We start from the raw sequence: 22,199 nt of genomic DNA on the forward strand, positions 1-22,199 counted from the left end.
AGCGACAACTCAACGTATTCCACAAGAAAAAAAGCCGTTGATTACCGTAGGTGAGCACGTAGAGCGGCTTGCCGTTGGTGTCCATGGTGGTGAGGCAGGGCGCCTTCGGGGAGATGGTGCCCCACCTCTGCAGGGCCGCCTCCAGAGACGGGGGCCAGTTGGTCACCACGCCGAGCGGCTCGCCCCGTGACGCCTCCATCTGGGCGCCCTCGGCCTTGGGCTGGTTGGGGTCCGGCTGCTGGACTGGACGCACAAGTGAGAAGGCTCAATATCAAATGTGGAGATAAATACCGCTATAGAGACTCTCTTAGATTCAGATTAATGAAACAAAATAAAATACATTTAGATTAAATTTAAGATATTCACAAACTACCTGGCAGTAGGTTAAATTAGCCCTATGTGACATTAATGCATCAATATTTCTAATCCCGAAATAAAAAATGTCTGAAACTGGCCCTTCGACATAGTGAGTACTTTTATTTTTGGTACTTTAAGAATATTTTAATGACAATACTTTTGCAGTTTTTGCCTTGAAAATGTGACTTTTACCTGTAACATAGTATTTCTAAACTGTATATGCATCCAGCCCACGAACCAAACTCTTCTTATAGTATCTAGATAATGTGTATTTTCAAAATAAAAGGGTGTGAAGTTATTACCTTCCAGCAGCTCCTCGAAGTCGTCAACGAAAAACTCCCTCAGTGGCGGCCGTTTGGGTCTCTTCAGAGTGTTGACGAGCTGCTGTATTTTGGCTGAAACTCTGCTGCTGACTGGAACACCTGCAGGGGGCGAACACACACACACACACACACACATTAACACACATCCTGGATTAAACTCCTGATTGCGCTCCCACAGTGCTGAAGTAGTTGTTGAGCGATGCCGCTCCGTCCCCATAAAACAGCAACGTAAGTTTTAAAATCTGCATTAATTAAAGCGTTGCGTTTCTCTTCCGCTCGACTGAGCAATCAACTGAACAAATTGCTAGAATTGCTCGAGAGATGAGGAACAAATTGCTCTTACATTGAGCCCGATTTTAAACCCGACCGTTTGGGCGGAGCTTCGGGACGGAGAGGCAAAGATCTGGAGGCAAACGGGTGTTTTTGGCACACCGGGTGAGCCAGAGGCGTAACCAAATGGCCTTGAATAGTCTGAACTGAAAACCTCCTGGTGGTAACAGCGAGGAGTTCATTCTAGTCCCTCCGTCCTCTGGTGAACTTTCTATTTTTGTCATACACACACACTCAACACATGGATGTGCTGGTGAATCTTGATCACATGACCACAAACACAACAGCTGGTGGTAAGACTTTGACGCTATGAGCTACACTAAAGAATCGGAGCGCTCCTCCATCACTGCCGGATTCTAGACTGAAGAATAAAAAAAAAATCGGATTTTGACGCACCAGTTTTGGGATATTAAAGCAATAATACAGACCGTCAAAGCACCCAAAGGTCATGTGTTCTATATGTCGTTGAATTTCTTAATGTATAAAAAAGATAATGACTTCAGGTTGATAATTTTAAATCGTTCCAACAAACAGCTGTTTACACTTGAAATATGCATTTAATTCATATTTAACTCCAGCTTCAGGCGTAAATCCTCTCCGCTTTAAAGCAACCTGCTGCCTGTTTGGATTTATTAATTGCTCATATTTGTACCCCCCTCACCCCATGTCAATGCAATAAACTCAGGCTGGGTGACTTCAAGGCGTGACAAAGGTCACTCTGGAAGACTATTGGTGTTGTTTTTGTTATCGTCATATAAAGAAACTCCGGAGATCACGACTCACCGTCTCCGGTCTCCATCAGCTCGGCGTTGCCGTACTTGGGCGTCTGCCGCTGGGCCGCGGTGCCGCCGCCCGGGGCTCTCTCCACCTGGATCCCGTCGGCGGTGTTGTTGGCGTAGCCGGTGACATCTGGAGGGGCCGAGTGGTTCTCTAGGGGGGATATATTATATATTGTAATTATTTAGCAATCTAAAAATCAGACGTCCCACTGATGTAACAATACATATTAAGAGCTTTTGCATCACAAGTTAGATTGCAGTTGTAAACACTGTATTAACGATTTCCTCCTGAAATGGCATTTGGCATAAACAGTTAAAGCAGAAGTTGAAGCACTAAAAGGAGTTGAAGTGTAAGTTGAAGTGGCAGCCTGAAATGAGCATTTTCATTTGACCTGTAATTGCTGAAACCATTTTTTCTTTTCAAGTGTAAGAGCTGAAAGAAATGTAGGTTTCAGTTGAACTGTTCGTTGAATGCATGTAGTGTAAGTGCTGAAAGCAGTTGAGGTGTCAGCTGCAGTATCAGTGGAAGTGGAGGTGCAGAAAACGGTGGAGGTGCCAGTCGAAGTGTCAAATAAAAGTAATGGTTGAAAGCAGTTGAGGTGTCAGTTACAGTGGAAGTGGAGGTGCAGAAAACCGTCGAAGTGTCAAATAAAAGTAATGGTTGAAAGCAGTTGAGGTGTTGAAGTGTCTGATCGAAGTGTGCAAGCTGAAAACAGCACGAAGATTCCTATCAAATCTAAAGTTGGACGTGACTTCTGATATTTTGTGAGGAACTCGGGGTGAGAAACGAACAAAACACTGGTGAAGTGAATAACTTGGAGCAACTGAAGCGACTTTAGTTTGCAGCTAAATTGCTGAATGGAAACCTGCAGCTTTAAACACACTGCGAGGAGGAGTTCGCGGGAGGATAAAAAAGACTCGCTGCAGGAAATAAGGTTTGAGCCTCGGCTGCAAATATACAAAAGGACATTTTCACCGAGGCGAAGACAGAAACGACTCCTTTTCCATCATTTGCATGCGTGACGTCCGTCTTCAAGCCGCTTCTCCGCCCGTGTTTTGTGCTACATGCAGATTGTGTGTTGGCCTGATGTTTCAAAGCTCTCAACATGCCTCTAAAATCTGTTTTTTTCTTCTTGTTTAACTCGGCTGCTGTTCGACAGACATCAAACGGTGTTTACTGGGTTTTTGCCCGGCGGGGGAATCTTCACTTTGAGCGGTCGGAGCATGAAGGGAAAGATGCGTGCTGAATATGAAAAAGGGATGCGTGTCGGTGCAGCCTGTTGTGGCGTGTACTGTCACTTTAAATCCAGACGGAGTCATCAATCAAATTGGATGATTTTATATTCACATGTTGTGGGATTAGATTATCTGTGGTCTACCAAGGTAAAGGTTCTGTCATTGAGGGCTTTGACGTTGGAGCAACTCTCTTGAAACTGCAGCGTAATCGATGCCCGTAGGTCAGAGGTCGTCTCCAGGAGTAGCACGACAGCCACAAAGCGCAAATCGGACGGTATTTCGGTACATGTTTTCATCCAATGATGAAATCCGCTATCACGTACTTTGGAAATAAACTCTAATACTCTTTATTATCTGCTTTGTTTTGATCACAAAGATGTTCTCCCTCTTACTTAATATTTAATCACCTCCTGTTGGAATGCGTACTTATACACAACACTTATATTGTTGTTCCATCAGTTTTCAGGAGAGAAAAAAAACCCTGAATAGAAATCACAATGAAACTTATATAATATGATTGCCATACATTTCCTGAACAGAAATCCAAACATTGGATAAAGTTCCCTGTGGTCAAAGCATAGAACCCTGAGCCTCAGAATAAAGACGGATATAAAGTGGAGGGATGAAGAAACAAGCGGAGAGAGAGAGAGAGAGAGAAAGAGATTATTCTTAAGATAATCACAGGAAAACTAATCACTGTAGCAATATAGCTCTGCAACATCTGGGCTGCTCCTTGAGCTGCAGCCAACGAGACATGGAGTCGTTTATCTGTGTGTGTGTGTGTGTGTGTGTGTGTGTGTGTGTGTGTGTGTGTGTGTGTGTGTGTGTGTGTGTGTGTGAGTGTGACTTATCCAGTGACCTCATCAGAATGCATTTGTGATGATGTGTGTGACAGGGAGGAATAACAGCCCCGGATGAGGAGGAAGATGATGAATGCCTCTTTCACTGCTGGAATACCAATCAGCCTGAGGGAAGTTCATTCAGGTTCATATATATATTTCAAATATATATATATATATATATATATATATATATATATATATATATATATATATATATATATATATATATATATTTGAAATTTAGTTACAACTAAGTTGCTTCTCATTGAAGGAAAGCCTTTTTTCTTTAATATGACTGAACTCGATGACCTGTGAGGAATGCAGCTTGAACGTTGCTCATACAGCACCTGGTGTTTCTTTATTTAAACCTATAAGATTATCCCTATCAGCTGTGTTCACATCCCTCACAGATGATCTGCAGATGTTGTTTGACTCAGTTGGGAAACAAACAACTTAATTTCTTAAATACATCGTCCCCTCATCCTGAAGAAATGTCAAACGTCCACTTTGGTGACTTGAAGTCAGTTTTTAATTTGCTGTTTTTGGATAACTTCCTCTTCCTCTATAGTTGCACCTCTTTCTGGATGTTTATTTATGTATTATTATAACCTTTTGTGGCATTAATTTGTACAAAAGTATTTCTGGTAGTTTTAGTGCAGCAAGAGTCTCTTGAAAAACACAATTTTATGGGACTTTTATGTGAATAAACAGAGAAAAATAGAGCAGCAAAGTAAAAGTTATATTGTAAAGAGTTAAATCATATATTTACACTATAATATACCGTGTAAAAACACAGTCTACAATGTGAGGTTTAAAATGAATAACTTGAGATTATAAATACTTTTTAAAAGTCCCTCAAGGGTTTCCAGTGATCACAAACCAGCACTTAGCGACGCTAAACACGTAGCGCTTTCTGAACCTGAACGCAGCACGAACAAGCAGATAATCTGCAGGCCGAGCTGCTCGGATACGAGCGGAACGGAAACGATCTCCCTGAAGTATTCTCTCTCTCTCTCTCTCTCTCTCTCTCTCTCTCTCTGGAAACACCTGCTGCTGCGGCCCAGAGCTCTAACTCCAGCGTGTGCACGACCAAAAGGCCGTGAAGAAGAGAAGCCTCCAAAAAAACAACGATGCCGAGACGCCATGGAAACTCAGAGCTGGAGCCGTGAAACACAATATAGACTGTAACGATGGAAAGAGTCAGGCGGAGCATCCATTCAGCGACGCTCACGACCTGCAGGGGAAACCGAATGGAAGCCGGCTCCCTGCAGGGAAACAGGGAGCATGACAGAATAATATTGATGTAACATATTATGGACCAGAAGCAGCTCGCCTCCATTGAAGAACAACGTGAGCTGCTTTTGACCCTCTGAACTATGAAGTTAGATTTGTCACTTTATTACGCAAATAAAAAAACATTTTTGAGAGCAAATTTCTGGTTTGTAACTAGAATTTCTGTCTACAATTAAAAATTCTTTGCTCTCAAAATAAAAACCTTGGCTTTCAAAATAAAAACCTACGCTCTCAAAATAAAAACTTTTGCTCTCAAAATAAAAACCTGTGCTCTTAAAAAAAAAAAAACTGCTCTCAAAAAAAAAAAAACTGTGCGCTCAATCCCAAGTTGAGTTTTGGACGTAGTGGGCGGGGCATACGCTGTTGAATGACGCAGTAGTTTCTATTGGTGGGCTCGACTGGGCTCTTGGTACACACACACTAACGGGAGGTTACGTGAGGAGGACACGGAGGTAAGTTGACATTATATTGCTCTGTTCGTCAACATTATTTTAAACGTAGCAGCACTTCTCTTTGTTTTCATGTTGTAATGACGTGGAGTCTCTTTCTTTAAAGAACGACATGGAGGGCTGCTGTGTTGACATGAAGCCCCACGTTCTGCCTGCATGTAACGTTAGCCCACAGTGAGCTAAGAACTAACGTTACATGCACCTGATCATGACTACGTTAGCTAAGGTTAGCTACCCACGTATGATACAATTTAAAATAAATTCTGCAGGAGGTAGTGTGCATTATAGAACAAAGAAATGCAATTTAAAGTATTGTATTCATTCATTAAGTGTGGCTTCAGCTGCAAGGGGTCATAGACCCCTGCAGCAAGCGCACTTTATGGACTCCTGCGGGCTTATTATTATTATTAGTTGGAATGCTTCAGCAGTCCAACTATTGTTATCCTCTTCTTTATTCAACTTATTTCGCTTTTTATTAGTTGGAATGCTTCAGCTTTTTATTAAAATTAAAATGAATGAGTTCGAATGGAGAAAATCTTCAAATCCTCTTCAACTTCAAAAGCGTACAGGTTCTGCATACGTTCAGCGACAGACACCTTTTAAACGTTCAAATGTTGACAAAACCTTCAGCTATTATTCTATAATTCTATATTTTTTATATTTAGCTATATTAAGATATTTTCAGCTAAATTCAGCTATATTCCGCTATTTTCAGCTATCTTCAGCTAATATTTGAGCTTTATGCTTCAGCTTTTAGCATTCCAACGCATTTTCAGCAGGAAATGCATTTTCTAGTTAACCATAGTGCCAAACTTTGGCGCGTATCTCCTCCCGCAGCATTGCCAGCACATGCGTCAAAATACATAAAAACGTGCGGCCTGATCGGGAATCGTGTGCTATGACTTTTCTAAGAGATTCGACCGGTCGTTTTCCCGAAAAGCGCGAAAAATGGCGAGAAATTGTCCCATTGACTTGAATGGGGTTTCGGCATAAAGAGAGCAAAAGTGCCCATAGTGACTTGCAATAATTTAACGTAGAGAAATGATTTGAAGTTTAAAATGTTGACAAAAGTCTGGAGTTTATTTGCCCAATTGGGCATTTTTTGATAGCTAGCACAGTTTTCATGTAATTATTGTTCAAGTTTAGGAAAATTTGGGGATCATTTCAGAGTTTAGGGTGCAGGTTAGAGTGATGACTCTTGCTGTTTTTTTGTTGTATTTTGCCATTCACTCCACAATATTTACTTTTGAGGCATAATGTATGTATGAAAACGTCCGAAATATTGTGCTTGTGTGTGACATGCGTCGTGGAATCCAACAAATTTATACTGTTTTGTCAGCAAGCCTGAAAGCAACATGAAGTACGGCCAACTGCTCCATAAACCTCCATGTTAAATCGGACCACAATTTTCTCTCATGACGGAAACGTGAGCACTTTATAAACTGAAGTTACGCTCTCATTTCTAAATCCTTACAAATATTTAAGTAGACGGAAACATTCCCAGAAGTCTTGTGCTTCTCATGATAATGTTATTTTCACGATGGGATCCATGGTTGTCTGTCGAATACAATAGTTTGAAAGGTTGTTTTCTCATTAAATCCACAGTCCCTTTCATATCAGTGAACATAGTAACACAGGTGTTTCAAGTTAGCCAATCAAGGCTGCCACCATGGCAACTGGTGACACACAGGCAGGAGGAACTGACAGCTGACATCCTGACTGTGTGTGTGTGTGTGTGTGTCTAAGTGCGTGTATGTGTGTGCGCACGCATGTAATTACGGTCGCGTGAACATAGTGGAGAGACAGAGAAGTGAATTTGATTGCTAGCATGAAGTTAGCTTTGTGTTTGACAAAGCTATCTGACTGTATGTGTCTATGCGCGTGTGCACATGTAAATACGGTCGCGTGCACGTTTGCGTGTGTGCGCGTGTGTGTGTATGTCACTTTGAATCAGGATTAACAGCTCCACTGACTATGATTATTAAGTCCATAAAAATATTCAAGCATATCAATGCGTTCGGTTGCTTGTTTCCTCTCTGGTGATTGTACTATATTGGACATTTGAGCATGTTTTTGCCTCGAAATCTGGGGTTTAACAGATGGTTTTGTAGAAAGTCTTTCTGTCTTCCCTTTCAAAATAAAAGCCCCATGAATTAACTGTATTTTAACATAAAGCTCAAATGAGGATTATTGTATTAAATAGAAAATAAATACACAATTGTACACAATATTTTTTTATGTAATCATATACTATATATATATATATATATATATATATATATATATATATATATATATATATATATATATATATATATAATGTACCTCAATAACCTCAATAACACATCTCACTACCAGTAATTATATATACATATATTGCGACGTCTTACGGCAGTAGTAGCCACACTTTCAAAATTTCTTGCGAAATTTTCTAGTTTGTTATATCACTCTAACCTAGATGAACAAATATTAACATTAGATCGTCTACAGTATGTGAACAAAACGAGGCAATGGCTATAATTGTAATTAATGTATGTGTTTGGTCCATCTCAGATCCTGCAAGCAGAACACTTGCAAGAAGAGGAACCTGATGGTACTGATCCAGAGCATGGGGTCACTGTATGCTGAAGGTCAGCTGAAGGTCTTGTTGCAGTGCAGCAAGTAAACCCCACCGTTGATTCCTCTTCTTTTGGACGGGACATCTACATGCATGTCCTTCAACAGACCTCAAGTTTCCCATTGATAAACTTGATGCAAATCTAATGTGCTTATTCTTAAACAAGTATGCACGTTTAAATAATTACAAATAAAGCACAGTAAATAAATACGTATGTGTGTTTATTTTGCTCACTAACATTATAACAAGATGGCATAAATAGCTGCAGTATAAAATTATTCTGGAATATTTTGTTTGTTTTGTTTGCCGATCTTCCATAAACAGATGTCTGTGAGCTTGACCATCATCCACTGCTTGATGAGGATGCAGTCAAAGCCTCTCCTGCCGTGTTGCCATCAGGTTGTGCATCTTGAAGAGAAATACAAAGTGTAGATCAGAATAAATCTCCAGTCATTTTATATGCAAACAGATATAATGCTCATTAAGATAAACTAAGATCATTTGTTGACAGCCTTTTAAGATGATATATTAAACAGAAAAGGTTCCTAAAATTACAATTTGTACTTATTTTGATCATCCTTCAACCCCAAACTCTAAGGTAATTCACCTGTTTCAGGGCGTGAGTGAAGACAGTCATTGATAGGGAGTGCCAGCATTTGCACAGGCATCTCTGTTTTGCAGCTGGCTTTCGGCATCAGTGAAATCAGGGACAAGAGTTGTCTTGCAGCCTCCGTGGCTTCATGTGCATCATACTGGAAAAGGGATTTTAGATGTATGAACACAGTAAAAGGACATTACAGTGTAATGCATTACTGTCACACAGGCTTTATAGAAACAAATTAAGCAATTACCTGAGGTGTTTGTTGTTGGTTTCCATTCTGACATTAAAAGAAAAAAAGTAAGTATTACTATGACAATGTACTATTTGAGTGTAATTATTTCATCAAAAACACCAAGCAAATTATGAATAACTTGTGCCTCACCTTTACTACATGATGTCACTAACTAAGCTAACATAAGTTGTCTATGTAGTTACTTAAACAATGTGATGTTAAATGCTGCTGCTGTCCTTAGCTAACGAGTTTCAAGGATGTAATGGATCATTCAACTTTGGCTTATCTTCATCCAGTTTAATACAAGACAGTAACATGGTTGTAACCTCATCAACCGTACCTACCCCAGTGGGGAAACCAAAACTCATAGGGTTTATTTAAAATTGTATCATACGTGCGTAGCTAACCTTAGCTAACGTAGTCATGCATCAGGTAACGTTAGCCACTGTGGGCTAACGTTACATGCAGGCAGAACGTGGGGCTGCATGTCAACACGCAGCCCTCCATGTCGCTCTTTAAAGAAAGAGACTCCACGACATTAACAACATGAAAACAAAGAGAAGTGCTGCTACGTTTAACATAATGTTGACGAACAGAGCAATATAATGTCAACTTACCTCCATGTCCTCCTCACGTAACCTCCCGTTAGTGTGTGTGTATCAAGAGCCCAGTCGAGCCCACCAATAGAAACTCCTGCCTCATTCCTCAGCGTGTGCCTCGCCAACTACGTCCAAAACTCAACTCCTATCCTTTGGGATTGAGTGCGCAGGTTTTTTTTTTGAGAGCAAATATTTTTTAATTGTAGACAGAAATTCTAGTTACAAACCAGAAATTTGCTCTCAAAACATGTTTTTTTGTTTGCATAATAAAGAGACAAATCTAACTTCATACTGGACCACAGAAGCTGTTTTTTCTTTCAGACAAGCGCCAGAACTACACCACAATCATCAGATTTTAATTTTTTCTCTCACTTATTCTAACTGTCTCTCCCTCTCTCTCTTTCTTTCTAACTGTCTCAGTCTCTCTTTCTCTCCCTCTCTCTCACTTATTCAAACTCTCTCTCCCTCTCTACATGTTAAGTCAATGCATGCGAGTGCTTGCGAAAAAGCACATTTTTCCCCGTGTGGCGCGATAGACGCAAAATGGCCTCGCAAATCTGCTTTTTCGCAGTTTATAATTCGGCCGACGCTGAGTTGAACGTCGCTCTGATAGCGAATGACATGCAGCCAGCCAGGAAATCAAACCGCCGGCCACTCAGCCCGTCTGGTTCTCCCAGTTGGACTATGATGAGATTATTGACATGGTTTCATCGTTTCTCCAGTCTTGGGAGAAGGTTTACTGTCGTAATTTCTCGGTAACATAAAAGAAAGGTTTAGACCATTAATGTAGACGAGGCCACACAAAAAAAGAGGTTCGTCCTAAAATATGACAATTGTTGTAAATGCTATTCAGTCAGATCTGTCGACACATTTGTTGTTTGGGAATCTTTTAGTAAAAGTCTGAAACAAACAATTAAAACCCCACTGAAGACGCTTTAAACGTTTTAAAGATAGATGTTTTGTCAAAGTATACTAACTATATTTTTTCCGAGCCGTTTTTAAGTCTGAAAAAAATATATTTCAAGCTTTGCTTCTTTGGGTTGGTTTTGAAAAACAACCTTGTATGCGACGAGAGAATAAAATGACATCCCAACAGAGGAGGTTCCCCCGTGTTTACGATAAAGAATGTGCGTCTAGATTAAGATGGCGGCGTCTCCTCGTACCTGTCTTGCGGTGGTGGTGGTGGTGGTGGTGGTGGCGGGCGTGGTGGCGGGCGTGGTGGCCGTGTTGGGCCAGGACGTCGGCCAGCCTGCCGCCGGCCGCCCCGCTGCCTCCGCTCCCTCCGCTGCGCGTGGAGGAGGAGGAGGACGAGGCCGTGGAGGAGGTGGTGGTGGTGGTGGAGGAGGTGCCGTGGATGGCCCGGTTGATCCAGCGCTCCATGCTGATGCTCCCGCCGCCGCCTCTTCCTCCTCCTCCGTCCTCTTCCTCGGCGTCTCCTCCCTCCTCCTCGCCACCCTGACCCTCGCCGTCCGAGCCAGAGGACGTGTCTGAGGAGGGAAACACAACAGAATGAACGGACTGAACGACACCAGAGGAAAAAACAATTAATCTCTCAATATGAATCTGGTTGAATCCCATCCTCATTATAATCTGTATTTAGAGGCAGAGAGGAAAAGATCACAGTCTATTGTCTGGAAAGGTTTGAGTCCCATCTGTTACAGTCGCCACAGTGGGGAAATGGAGTAAAGTTTGTTTATGAATGTGTGTGTGTGTGTGTGTGTGTGTGTGTGTGTGTGTGTGTGTGTGTGTGATTTCCATAATGCCTTCAGCATTATGAGACAGATACCAGAAGCTGACCCAGTTCACATGCACACACATTTAGGTGTGTGTGTGTGTGTGTGTGTGTGTGTGTTTGTGTGTACACAGTAAACACACACAGTAAACAAGTCCAACAATTACCCCAAACAAAGAAAAAACTGTTTATTTTTCGCCCGCGAATATTTAGCATCAAAACTATTCATACAGGCAACGATGAGAGTTTGCAACACTTTTTAAATAAAAGGTTCAAACAGACCAACTACCGGGACCCTATTGAGCCGGAGCAGCGTCGTTTCATCGACGGTAAACTGTTTGGGTTTCCTTTTTGCAAAATGCTCGGAGTGAGTTTGAGTCCATTCTGGTGAACAGTTACAGTGTCGATGTCTCGGGCTTTTATTGTGAAAGGGAAGGTAACGGAAGGAGTGGATCTGGTCAGTGCTGCTTTTGTCAACGTTGAAAGGAGTAATAAAATAATAAATCCTCCGTGTTGCTCATAAAAATCATGTTGTTTTTTTGCTATTCACGTTCTGTGGAAAAATATTCTCGACCAAAATTATACGACTGTAAATAAATCGAGAGAAAAGGTCTTCATGAACTTTAAAAAAAAAAGAGATTGGCTGCCGTTCGATGAGCGTTGACACATTTCAAGCTTTTAGTGTTGTTGAGTATTCAGGTTTAATACTGTTGGACATCCGCTGTCACAAGTCACATGTCACATAATAAGCCAATCATTTCGTACCTGGTGGCGTGTAGGCATCCATCGAGGTCTGGACCACCAGCGACCGTCGCTTCGAAGGCATTGGCACCGCCATCTTCCTCTCTTTGTGCTTGGCCAGCGCCGCCTGCACCGCCTCCGTGTGCACGTCTGAACACAAAGTTGTTCAAATGGAAAAAAAAGTTCACTTCATTTTGACTCCAAAACCACTCATCTCGCAGATTTTCTTTTAAAACTTAATGGGTTAAAAGGTTACAGGATTTATTTTTCCGTCAGAACGAACTCGAACAAACTCTCCTGCATCATGTGTGATCTTTTTTTATCGTTCACCCCCACAAATGTCACCACCGCAAATTCTTACAGATTCATTTTTCGAATGAGATGCCACTGAGAAGAATTGAAAATCCTCAGTTAATCCGATATTAATCTTCACGGGACACCACACGGAACAAAACCAAACAATGCGTCTCGGAAGCGCTGTGAAAGATTTGTCAAAAGCTTATTTTTCTTTTCGCTAAAAATCTGTGCCAATCTGTACCAAGAGTCTGCAGGCCGTCCTGCAGAGAAACACGGGGGGAAATCAAACAGGGCAATTTAGTCTAGATCAGAACGGCTGGGGGGAAGTGTGGAAAAACACAACTGTGGGAAAAAACCTCTTCAAAACCAAATGTGCATACGTTTTCCTTCTGAAAAGACACTCGATCCGAAATGGAGCCGAGGACCACGGGGTCGATAAACATAAAATAATCTGCCGACTCCAGAAATGTCAAACTACGTCTGAGGTGATTTAGAAGCCATCTCATCATCAGTTTGTCCAACAGAGAGCGTTGAAAGGTTGTGAGTCCCGCTCAGTGCTCATCTGGGTCACAATTATATAAAAACACAACAAGATCGAGGGCCGAAGAGTTGAAACATCCGTCGTTGACCCCTCACGGGTCTACGAGTCAGTCTTTTTTCTTTGTGCATTTTCCTGTTTTACATGAAAGAGCCTCAAACAACTGAAGCAGTCTTGTTTCACTATTATAGTTCTTGTCTCTCAACCTCTTCAACATGGATTCTGTTTCTCAACAGCAGTTGAGCAGAGCTGCTGTTTGCCACACAAGTTTAACACAAGGCACTCGTCATCAGAGAGCATAATTAAAACATAATAAAGCAACCAGGCGGCGACCTCCAGTTCAGACAAGGGATGCCAATGAGAAAATGTCTTAAAGCTGCGTTATCTCTACTGACCACAGGGGGCGACTCTTCTTGTTGTATAGAAATATATGCTTCATGTGTTAAAGCTGCATTCTCTCTCCTGACCACCATGGGGCGACTCCTCTGGTTGTATAGAAGTCTATGCTTCATGTGTTAAAGCTGCATTCTCTCTTATGTCCACCAGGGAGCGACTCCTCTGGTTGTATAGAAGTATATGCTTTATGTGTTAAAGCTGCATTCTCTCTCCTGACCACCAGGGGGCGACTCCTCTGGTTGTATAGAAGTCTATATAAGTGACTCTACTTCTCTCTTGATTTATTCCCTCAGTAAACATTGTAAACATGAGTTTATGTCTCAATCTCTAGTTTCAAGTCTTCTTCAATACAGCATGATGTTCATTTAGTAAATGATGGTCATTTAGAGTCAAACAGACCATAAAGCAGGGGATGCTTTAGGGACGGGGCTACACTGGATCCTACATTTCCCATAATGCAACTCTATAGTGACGCTCACTGCTGGAGGTGAAAGCCTGAGTCGGACCACAGCCATCGGAGACAATTTCTCCAATTCTGATGTGTAAAATTGGTAAAGTTAAGATAATTAATATTGCAGTAGTTCTACATCCTTCTTTACATATAAAACATAAGCGATATTAATATGGAGTCCAGTTGATGATGTCATCGCTGTGTCCTCAGAGTTGATAGACAACCCGAGAGAGACAAAACGTCCCTCTCACCTGATCGGTAACGGTCGTCTCTGGAGCCGGAAGACCGCCGGCGGTGGTACCGGGAGGACGAGGACGGGGTGACCGGAGCTCTCCTCTCCTGGCCCGAGGACGGGTCCATTCCTGGAACAGAGAGGATCAGATTTTAAATTAAAGCCTTTTAAGTTTCCAATCTAAAACAAATATTGCTTCTTTTTTTCTGCATTACTCTGTAAATAAAGCATTGATCCATGACAGAAATCTCTCACAGTGGGCGAGGTGAATTTGGAGGCAGAGACCTTCAAACAGTTAGTTGTGATTTGTTTCTGTTTCTGTTCAGCGGCTGCAGCAGCAGAGGCAATCAAGCTTCCTTCAGAACCCCGAGCAATTTTCTTCAAAATCCGCCCTCATGCACAGAGTTTACAGGAGGTAGCCGAGTCACATCTGAACAGACAGACACACGTCTTTAGAGTCCTTAAGACTCGTCTGGGACGTCACTACCTCCAATGTCCATCGCAATCAAACGTTATTATCAGAGGAACAACTGAAGTTGCCTTTTCTTCAGCATCAAAGTAAATAAAATATCACACTGCAAACAGGAACTACTAATACTAAAATGGTGGTTATCTTAACGATTATCTTAATTTTGTCTCAACCTCCGGCCTTAAAAAAACTAAACCAAACAGCCAAGACACACACACACACACACACACACACACACACACACACACACACACACACACACACACACACACACACATGTTTTCATGACTTTGGGGGACATTACATTGACTTACATCCATTTCCTGGGGATTTACCCAAACCAAGTCTTCAACCTAAAATGTAATGATTTAGGGTGTGGGGAGACTTGCATTGGGCGAGTCCCCACAATGTGACTCGATTTATGTCCCCACAAGTCATGTAAAACTCTCCCTCACACACACACACACACACACAGTAAATAAATTCAGTTATTTCACCACAATGCACTATTTTCAATATGATCATTCATTAGTTTGGCAGTACAAACTGTCAGACAGGAAAAACTGCAAAACTACAAACAAATTAAAGATTTTCGACGCCACCTGAGATACAGAAACAGAGCTAGCTCTATACACCCTCACACACACACACACACACACACACACACACACTCTCACAGAGTAGAAAACAACCTCCCTACACACCGATCAATAGGTCTGATGATAATAACCACCCTGTTACTGACAGCTACGACCGCTCCGGAGCCGCTGATCTACGAGCATCCGCCTCAGCGTCACACTTTCACCCTCGTCCGTCTTCATTAGAGCTCTCAGAGCATCGCTGCTGCTCGGGAGAGGAGCTAAAAGTTGATTAGCCGACCATGAAACGACTACCGGCGCTGCAATGAATGACAGATCTGGGAAATACCTCGGCTGTATCCTCTGGAGAGTCTGAGTGGATGGATTCCCCTCTCCTGACTCGTTCTATACTTGCCTCTTTAACAATGTCTTTGTCCCTCTCGTTTCTTCTCACTCGATTTATTTTACCTGCAGATTGTGCATTCATAATTCTTCGTTTGTCTATTTATAAATTGGTCAAAGAAAAAAATATTCTACATTTTTAGGGATTACAATGGCTTTATAATTACTCTAAGATGGACTGCCATGCAATTTGGTACAGATAGTCATGGTCCCCAGAGGATAAATCTTACTGACGGGTAATCATTTGACTTTTCCTATGCCGCCACCAGAAGGTTAAAGTTTTAATGTAACCTGTGAGATATCTCTAAATCTACTCGATGAATTGGTACAGATATTCATGGTCTGCAGAGGATGAATCCTACTGAATTTGGTGATCCCTATTTCTCTCCCAGTTAACATGCAGGGAATGCAGTTTGCGTGTTATTTGTGCACATGCATTGTTTGCACATCTAGTCCCAGGTGTACTGCTGATGATCCACAGATTGGAACAAGTATTCTTTAATGTATTTTAAAACTCCGAGATGTGACATGGTTGATGTTTTGTATACAGCCACTGCTGGGAAAATACAATTAGGAAGTATACATTTAATAAATAAATCCCCCATCTGACATGATGTTAATTCCTTGGTTGTACTCAATCCAACGGATATTCCTTACAACAAACACTCCAAACTCCTTAAAGGAAATCAATGCAGGCCACTCGTTCATTCCCTTCCTGTCAGCCTCTACAGGAGGAAAGACACTAAATCCGATAAAGAGAAGAGATGGATGAAGTGGACAACCCCAACACCGACAGCGCCTCGGACGCCCGACTGGAAAAAGATGCCAGATACCAGCAGAGTGTATAGTTCCCACATGTTTTACTATGTTTTAATACACTGAAAACACTTTTACTTGGGACCAAATACCCAATTTAACACAAATACTAAGAATATTGCCATTTATTACCATGGGAAAAAAATGCCCCCCCCCCAACATAACTAAATCATAGTAGGATTGATCCATTAATAGCGGAACAACAATGAAGGAGCCCAACCGACCAACCCAACACCAGAGAGCTCAAGGGATGCCTCTGGCTGAGAGGTCATGGAGGTAGAGAAGAGAAACAGCTGGAGGTTGATGATATTCTGAAGGCTGTGGATATTGTCTGACTTTACAAGAACGGCTTGAAGGTCGTGGACTAGCGGCAGATTCAATTATGTGAGCACACACTGCAGCCTCCTGGAAATTATTAATCCAGGTTGCCAGACAACAGGCTCTCGCTTCAAAGCATTTTCTTGGTCGGGTGTCTGGACGAAGACTTAAGAGACGAGAAGGGCGTCTGATCCGGAGGCGTCTTGGGCAGTCGACATCGGGACGTAAGCGTACATGCTTTCTAGTCGCTGAGGCTCGATATCGCTACATTGTGACGAAACCAGCGGCCGGAGAGCCAGTTAACGACGTCCGGCGGTTCCCATTAAGATACATTATGTTGCGTTCAAGCTCTATTGAGGAAAACAAGTGTATTGGATGAAGATACATTCAATGTAAGCTTGTAAAATGTAGCTTTTGTTGAGAAACTTGAATAAACACAGTTTCTGCACAGCAACATGAAATAGATGAGAGAAGAATTATGACACTCACTCTGAGCAGATGATGATACATCAATAAAAACTACCAAAACAATATTCCTAATCGTTTGAACTTTATGTTTTAAGGCTAATAACTATAGATGATTATTTGATTTCGAGGCCGATATTGAAAGGTCGGCGTTCTGGATCTTACGATATTAAAGGTCCGCTCTAATGTGGAACCGTGATAATCGGGGTATCGGGGGAGACCCGCTCACTTTGAAGGGAAAACGCTTTAATCAAAACCACATTAACAGGCCTCAGGGGGGAAGCACATCACAGGGAAGGAAACCGTGTTGCTGGTGTGTGTGTGTGTGTGTGTGTGTGTGTGTGTGTGTGTGTGTGCGTCATCCGGTTCCCCCAAAGCGAACTAAGGACGACCCCCCACTGGGCCTGCATGTGAATACCACACATTTTCTCCATCCCACACACCTGTCATTCCTTCCCATAATGCACTTCCTGAAATCCCCCCACCCCCGCCACACACACACACACACACACACACACACACACACACACACACACACACACACACACACACACACACACACACAGACAAACACAAACACACACACACACACACAGTATTTTCCAGTAATAGCTTTGGCAGTGTGTGTGCGTTTCTATTGGAGGAGGTTGTAAACACGAGTTCTCCAGGTGACAACAACAACAACAACACACATCTCTTTCTTTCCACGTCGGATTCCAGTCAAAGACACATCCCTGTGGGAGTCCAATAAAGATAAAATACATACAATAAACACAAGTATTAGAATTAATTTGGGGTTCCTGTGACGACTCAAACAGGGAAAAGAGGTCTTTGTTGTTAACTCTGCATTGTAAAGGAGATGTTACCTGGTGCTTGGGGGAAGAAGGCTCCGATCAGCTTGCTCCTCTTCTTCTCATAGCCCTTCTGCGTGATGTCGCCTGCCAGAGAAACACAGAGACACCTTTACTTATTCTGTCGTTCAGAGAATCACCGACCGGCTACCAACGTTATTCTCACACCGCAGGACCTTCAAAGGTATTAAGATAGATGGATAGATAGATACTTTATTAATCCTCAAGTGGAAATTTGTTGTCAGAATCTTACAGACACAAAAATAAAAGATATGTACAGCGCAGCGTGGATTAATTGAGGAAATTAAATTGTATTTAAACAGTGGAGAAGTGCAAAAATGCAAAGTATGTGTGTGTGTATTGTATATGAAGTGTGTGAAGTGTAGATGAACATAAACGTGTACAGTGATGAATTAATCCACAGAGGACCTGGCAAGAGGTGATTGATTGTATAGTCTTATTGCCGTGGGCAGGAATGTTCTCCTGTCACGCTTGGAAAACCAAATATCTTAGGATAAAACAATTATAAGTAAATGAGAAGAGATAAATGACGGAGAAGCAAATGCAAGCAAACATTTAATGTATATGATCCACAAACAGCACATTATGCTGTCTCACTCTCTCCACTACACCAGGACCAGATAGTGCAGTGTAGAGTGTGTGTGAGAGTGTGTGTGTGTGTATGTGTGTGTGTCAGTGTGTGTGTGTGTGTGTGTACATTTGGACCTCAAAGTTCTGCAGATGCACTTAATTCACTACGAACACAAAAACAAAAGCTTTTTGACAAATCCTCCTGAAACACGTTCATGTGACTCACTGTGGACACGCACGTCATCGGTGAGTGTGTGTGTGTGTGTGTGTGTGTGTGTGTGTGTGAACACAATTAGCATCTCTGGTAGGGGAGCTCACTGTCCTGCAGAGAGGAAGAGGAGGGATGAAGGTCTGACCTTGTCCTCAACGGAGATATTCTTAAAGTGACACTTTAAATGAAATGTAAATGAAAGCATAAGCGGAGAGAGAGACTCTCTATCCAGTCAAAACCACAAGATGAACACTGTCAAATGTTCCTGAATAAATTAATTATTTGCTGCGTTTAAGTACCACCGTAAGTATTTATTTAAAAGCGTTGAGTTCCTTTGCATTGAGCCTCATTCACGAAACCATCAGTTTAACATGAATTCACAGTAAAAAACAAGAAGCTGCCTTCAACTCTGCAGACGTCAAACCAACCGCTCTGGTCTCCTCCATATTATCATCATTATTATTATGACGACATTGTTTGACCTTGTCTGTCGTCTTGAACAGCTACAAATCCCTTTTTTGGAAAGTAGATCTTCATGATCTGCCAACGCTTTAATAGAGGATTTGTTTTGGGGGAAAGATGATGGTTTGGGTTAAAATAAGTGGATGTTGAAGGTTAGAGAAACATGATGGTTTCTGCTACACACTAGTTCAGTTTGTTCTTTTCTAATTTTTCTCCAATTTCTGCTTTTTGAGTCTCCGACATTCCCGTTAAACGAAACAACCCGGGAGGAAGAAGACAAAGCTTCTGTTGTCGTTCGTTTTGAGGGTCGACGAGCCAAAAAACTTTGAGATTCACTCGTGTTCATCACTATTTTTTATTTAAACCTTTATTTAACCCATTGAGTCCCATTGAGATTAAACATCTATTTTTCGAGCCAAGAGGCAGCAGCATAACAAACACATATCTGCTTCACGAAACTAACAAAACATCTGTTTTTTACCGAAGCAACAAAATGACCGGATCCGTTGTGAGAATAGGTTCGTTGGAGATGAGCCAGTTCTGCGCGATCGGCGCGCAGTGCATGCTGGGTAGATTTGTGTCAGACTTGCTCTGACGTCATGCACACGTGGTCAACGATAATCTCATGAGAGCAAGGCGGCCGCAGGTTTTAGAGCCAGGCGCCGCAGTAGCTCTCCACCGACTGCGTGGCTCAGTGCATGATGGGAAACGCCTGGCTCTCGCCACATCAGAGAGCTGATTGGCTCTTAGATCTGACAGCAAACACCACTTTTTGTAGAAAATCCTTATTTTATGTGTAGTTGTAATACTTAACGCTGGATTGTTGACTATTCGTCTCATGTTTAAATCTAAAAACACATCTTGTGTGGTTGATAATACAAAATCGTATTTATACAACACACATCAAAACCAGTAGTAATGTATTTCACAGGCAGACATGAAAAGAACAAAGGATGCAGCTACACACACATTTCTACATAAATATATATTTACAAACACATGAATAAATCCAAACGTGATCTGTAAACTACAAGTAGCCTAAAGATCGGAACTAACAGGAAGTCATTTTTTCTGTGACTTCCTGTGTTTCCTTTGAAGGCAGCTGAAAACTGTCCGACTTGACCAGTTCCTTGTGAACGCCTCCTGCTGCTGCTGCTCTCTCTGGGTTCCAGGAGAGAAGCAGCTCTGTAGAGCGAGCCGAGTGAAGCAGCCGTTGATGACGATGGAGGGATGAAGATCTATAAATAGAGGCAGAGGGAAAGGGGACGACTCAGACAGCGCTGCTCCTTCTGGGGCGACCAGCGCTGGAGATGGCCGAGGAGAGTCGGCGTAACTGTTAAGAGGTTTTCCTGTACACACACACACACACACACACACACACACACACACACACACACACACACACACACACACACACACACACACACACACACACACACACACACACACACACACGGAGCCTGACAACATGTTTTATATCATAGCACTTCGTAGCGAGAAGGCGAGAAGTTTTAACTTGTTGTCAGTTTGACCCAGACTGAAGATAAATACTCGCTGTTTGAAATACTGTTGCTAAGGAAATGTAAACCTCTGAAAACACGACAATAAAACACTTAAAACACTCCATCCTGAAACACAACGTGGGAATTCAAGCTGATGAAGCTTTTGTTACACGTCACCCTTTACATGTTTTAACCAGGTGGACGTCCAGAAGAGTCTTAAAGATGCATTACTTTAACGACTCCTGTGGTTGTATAGAAGTCTATGTTTCATGTGTTAAAGCTGCATTCTCTCTAGTGACCGCCAGGGGCGACTCCTCTGGTTGTATAGAAGTTTATGCACGATCAACGACATAAGAAACGTTCAGGTGTCCACAAACGCACAAATACTGAGCTCAACTGAATCAGAGCCAGAAACAGCAGAGCAGAGCCTCCATGACCACATGACCATATACAGTAAGAGAGAGAGAGAGAGAGAGAGAGAGAGAGAGAGAGAGAGAGAGGAAAAGAGGTTTCTGTCATGTGACACTGGAAGCTCTGTCTGTCTGTGAAAAAAAAATAGAATCTTAAAAACTCGATTTTGTGTCATTTTTCCCGCCATGTGGAACAAATCACAATATCAATATTTTTCACGGTATTATGTTGAAATGACAAACTCCAGTAATGTTTCAACATTTACACTCAGTTCTAAAAGATTGTGTATTAATAAAGAGAACACAATCAAATGTAAAACAAGGAGGCTCATGGGAAACATGGGGCTCCTCATGGTCTCAGACTGACTTTAGAATGTAATTATCATCATCATATTTTAGTGATTCATGCAGCTACAAGTTACAAAAATAAAACAATATCGTGGACAATTATATTATATATTAACTATAATAATAATATTTATTCAATATAATCTAAAAAGTAGTTGAAAGCCAAAAAAACTAACATTTGTGTTCATTCTGTTGTGTGTTTTTTTTAGCAAAAGAATGTTTAATTAATTAGTGACATATTCTCATGAATAAGAAAACACACACACACACACACACACACACACACAGAGCGTATAACAGAGTGTATAACAAACACAACAAACAAACAGCTGAGCAGAGAGGAAACGCCCATACCCCGAGAAGGAGGGCAGGTAAACACACACACACACACACACACACACACACACACACACACACACACACACACACAGAGGATCCAGCAGGTGTTTGCAGTGACAACACGCTGAGTCAGCATAAAGTACACAAGACAGGAGGGAGAACACTTCTTGGTTGTTGTAGAGTTCTACTGGTTTCCAGCGAAACCAGTACAGGCTCCTCCTCCCAGGTCATGTTCCAACGGAGGAGATTCATTTATCTTCATTAGACCTCAGACAGTACTACTACATCAGTACTACTACATGAGTACTACTACTGCTGTTGGAGAAGTATACTGAAGTACTATCGCCAAGTTAAAGTCATCAATATCAAGTCAAAATAAAAAGTACTCACCA

The 22,199-nt window shown here is 41.9% G+C and overlaps 1 protein-coding gene across 1 annotated transcript in view; it reads right to left on the reverse strand.

Annotated features, from left to right (window-relative positions):
- LOC306736972 (disco-interacting protein 2 homolog C) overlaps positions 1-22,199 on the reverse strand; it is a gene marked incomplete at both ends in the record, with an annotated part of 122,955 nt that overhangs the window by 36,214 nt on the left and 64,542 nt on the right. Inside the window, 7 exons of the mRNA XM_079218666.1 lie at positions 46-243; positions 660-779; positions 1,794-1,940; positions 10,822-11,145; positions 12,156-12,281; positions 14,065-14,175; positions 17,960-18,031. Coding sequence (XP_079074792.1) covers positions 46-243; positions 660-779; positions 1,794-1,940; positions 10,822-11,145; positions 12,156-12,281; positions 14,065-14,175; positions 17,960-18,031 — 1,098 coding nt within the window. The remainder of the gene's footprint in view (positions 1-45; positions 244-659; positions 780-1,793; positions 1,941-10,821; positions 11,146-12,155; positions 12,282-14,064; positions 14,176-17,959; positions 18,032-22,199) is intronic.

This window comes from Taurulus bubalis (assembly GCF_910589615.1).
Source record: "Taurulus bubalis genome assembly, chromosome: 1".
Lineage (NCBI taxonomy): Eukaryota > Metazoa > Chordata > Actinopteri > Perciformes > Cottidae > Taurulus > Taurulus bubalis.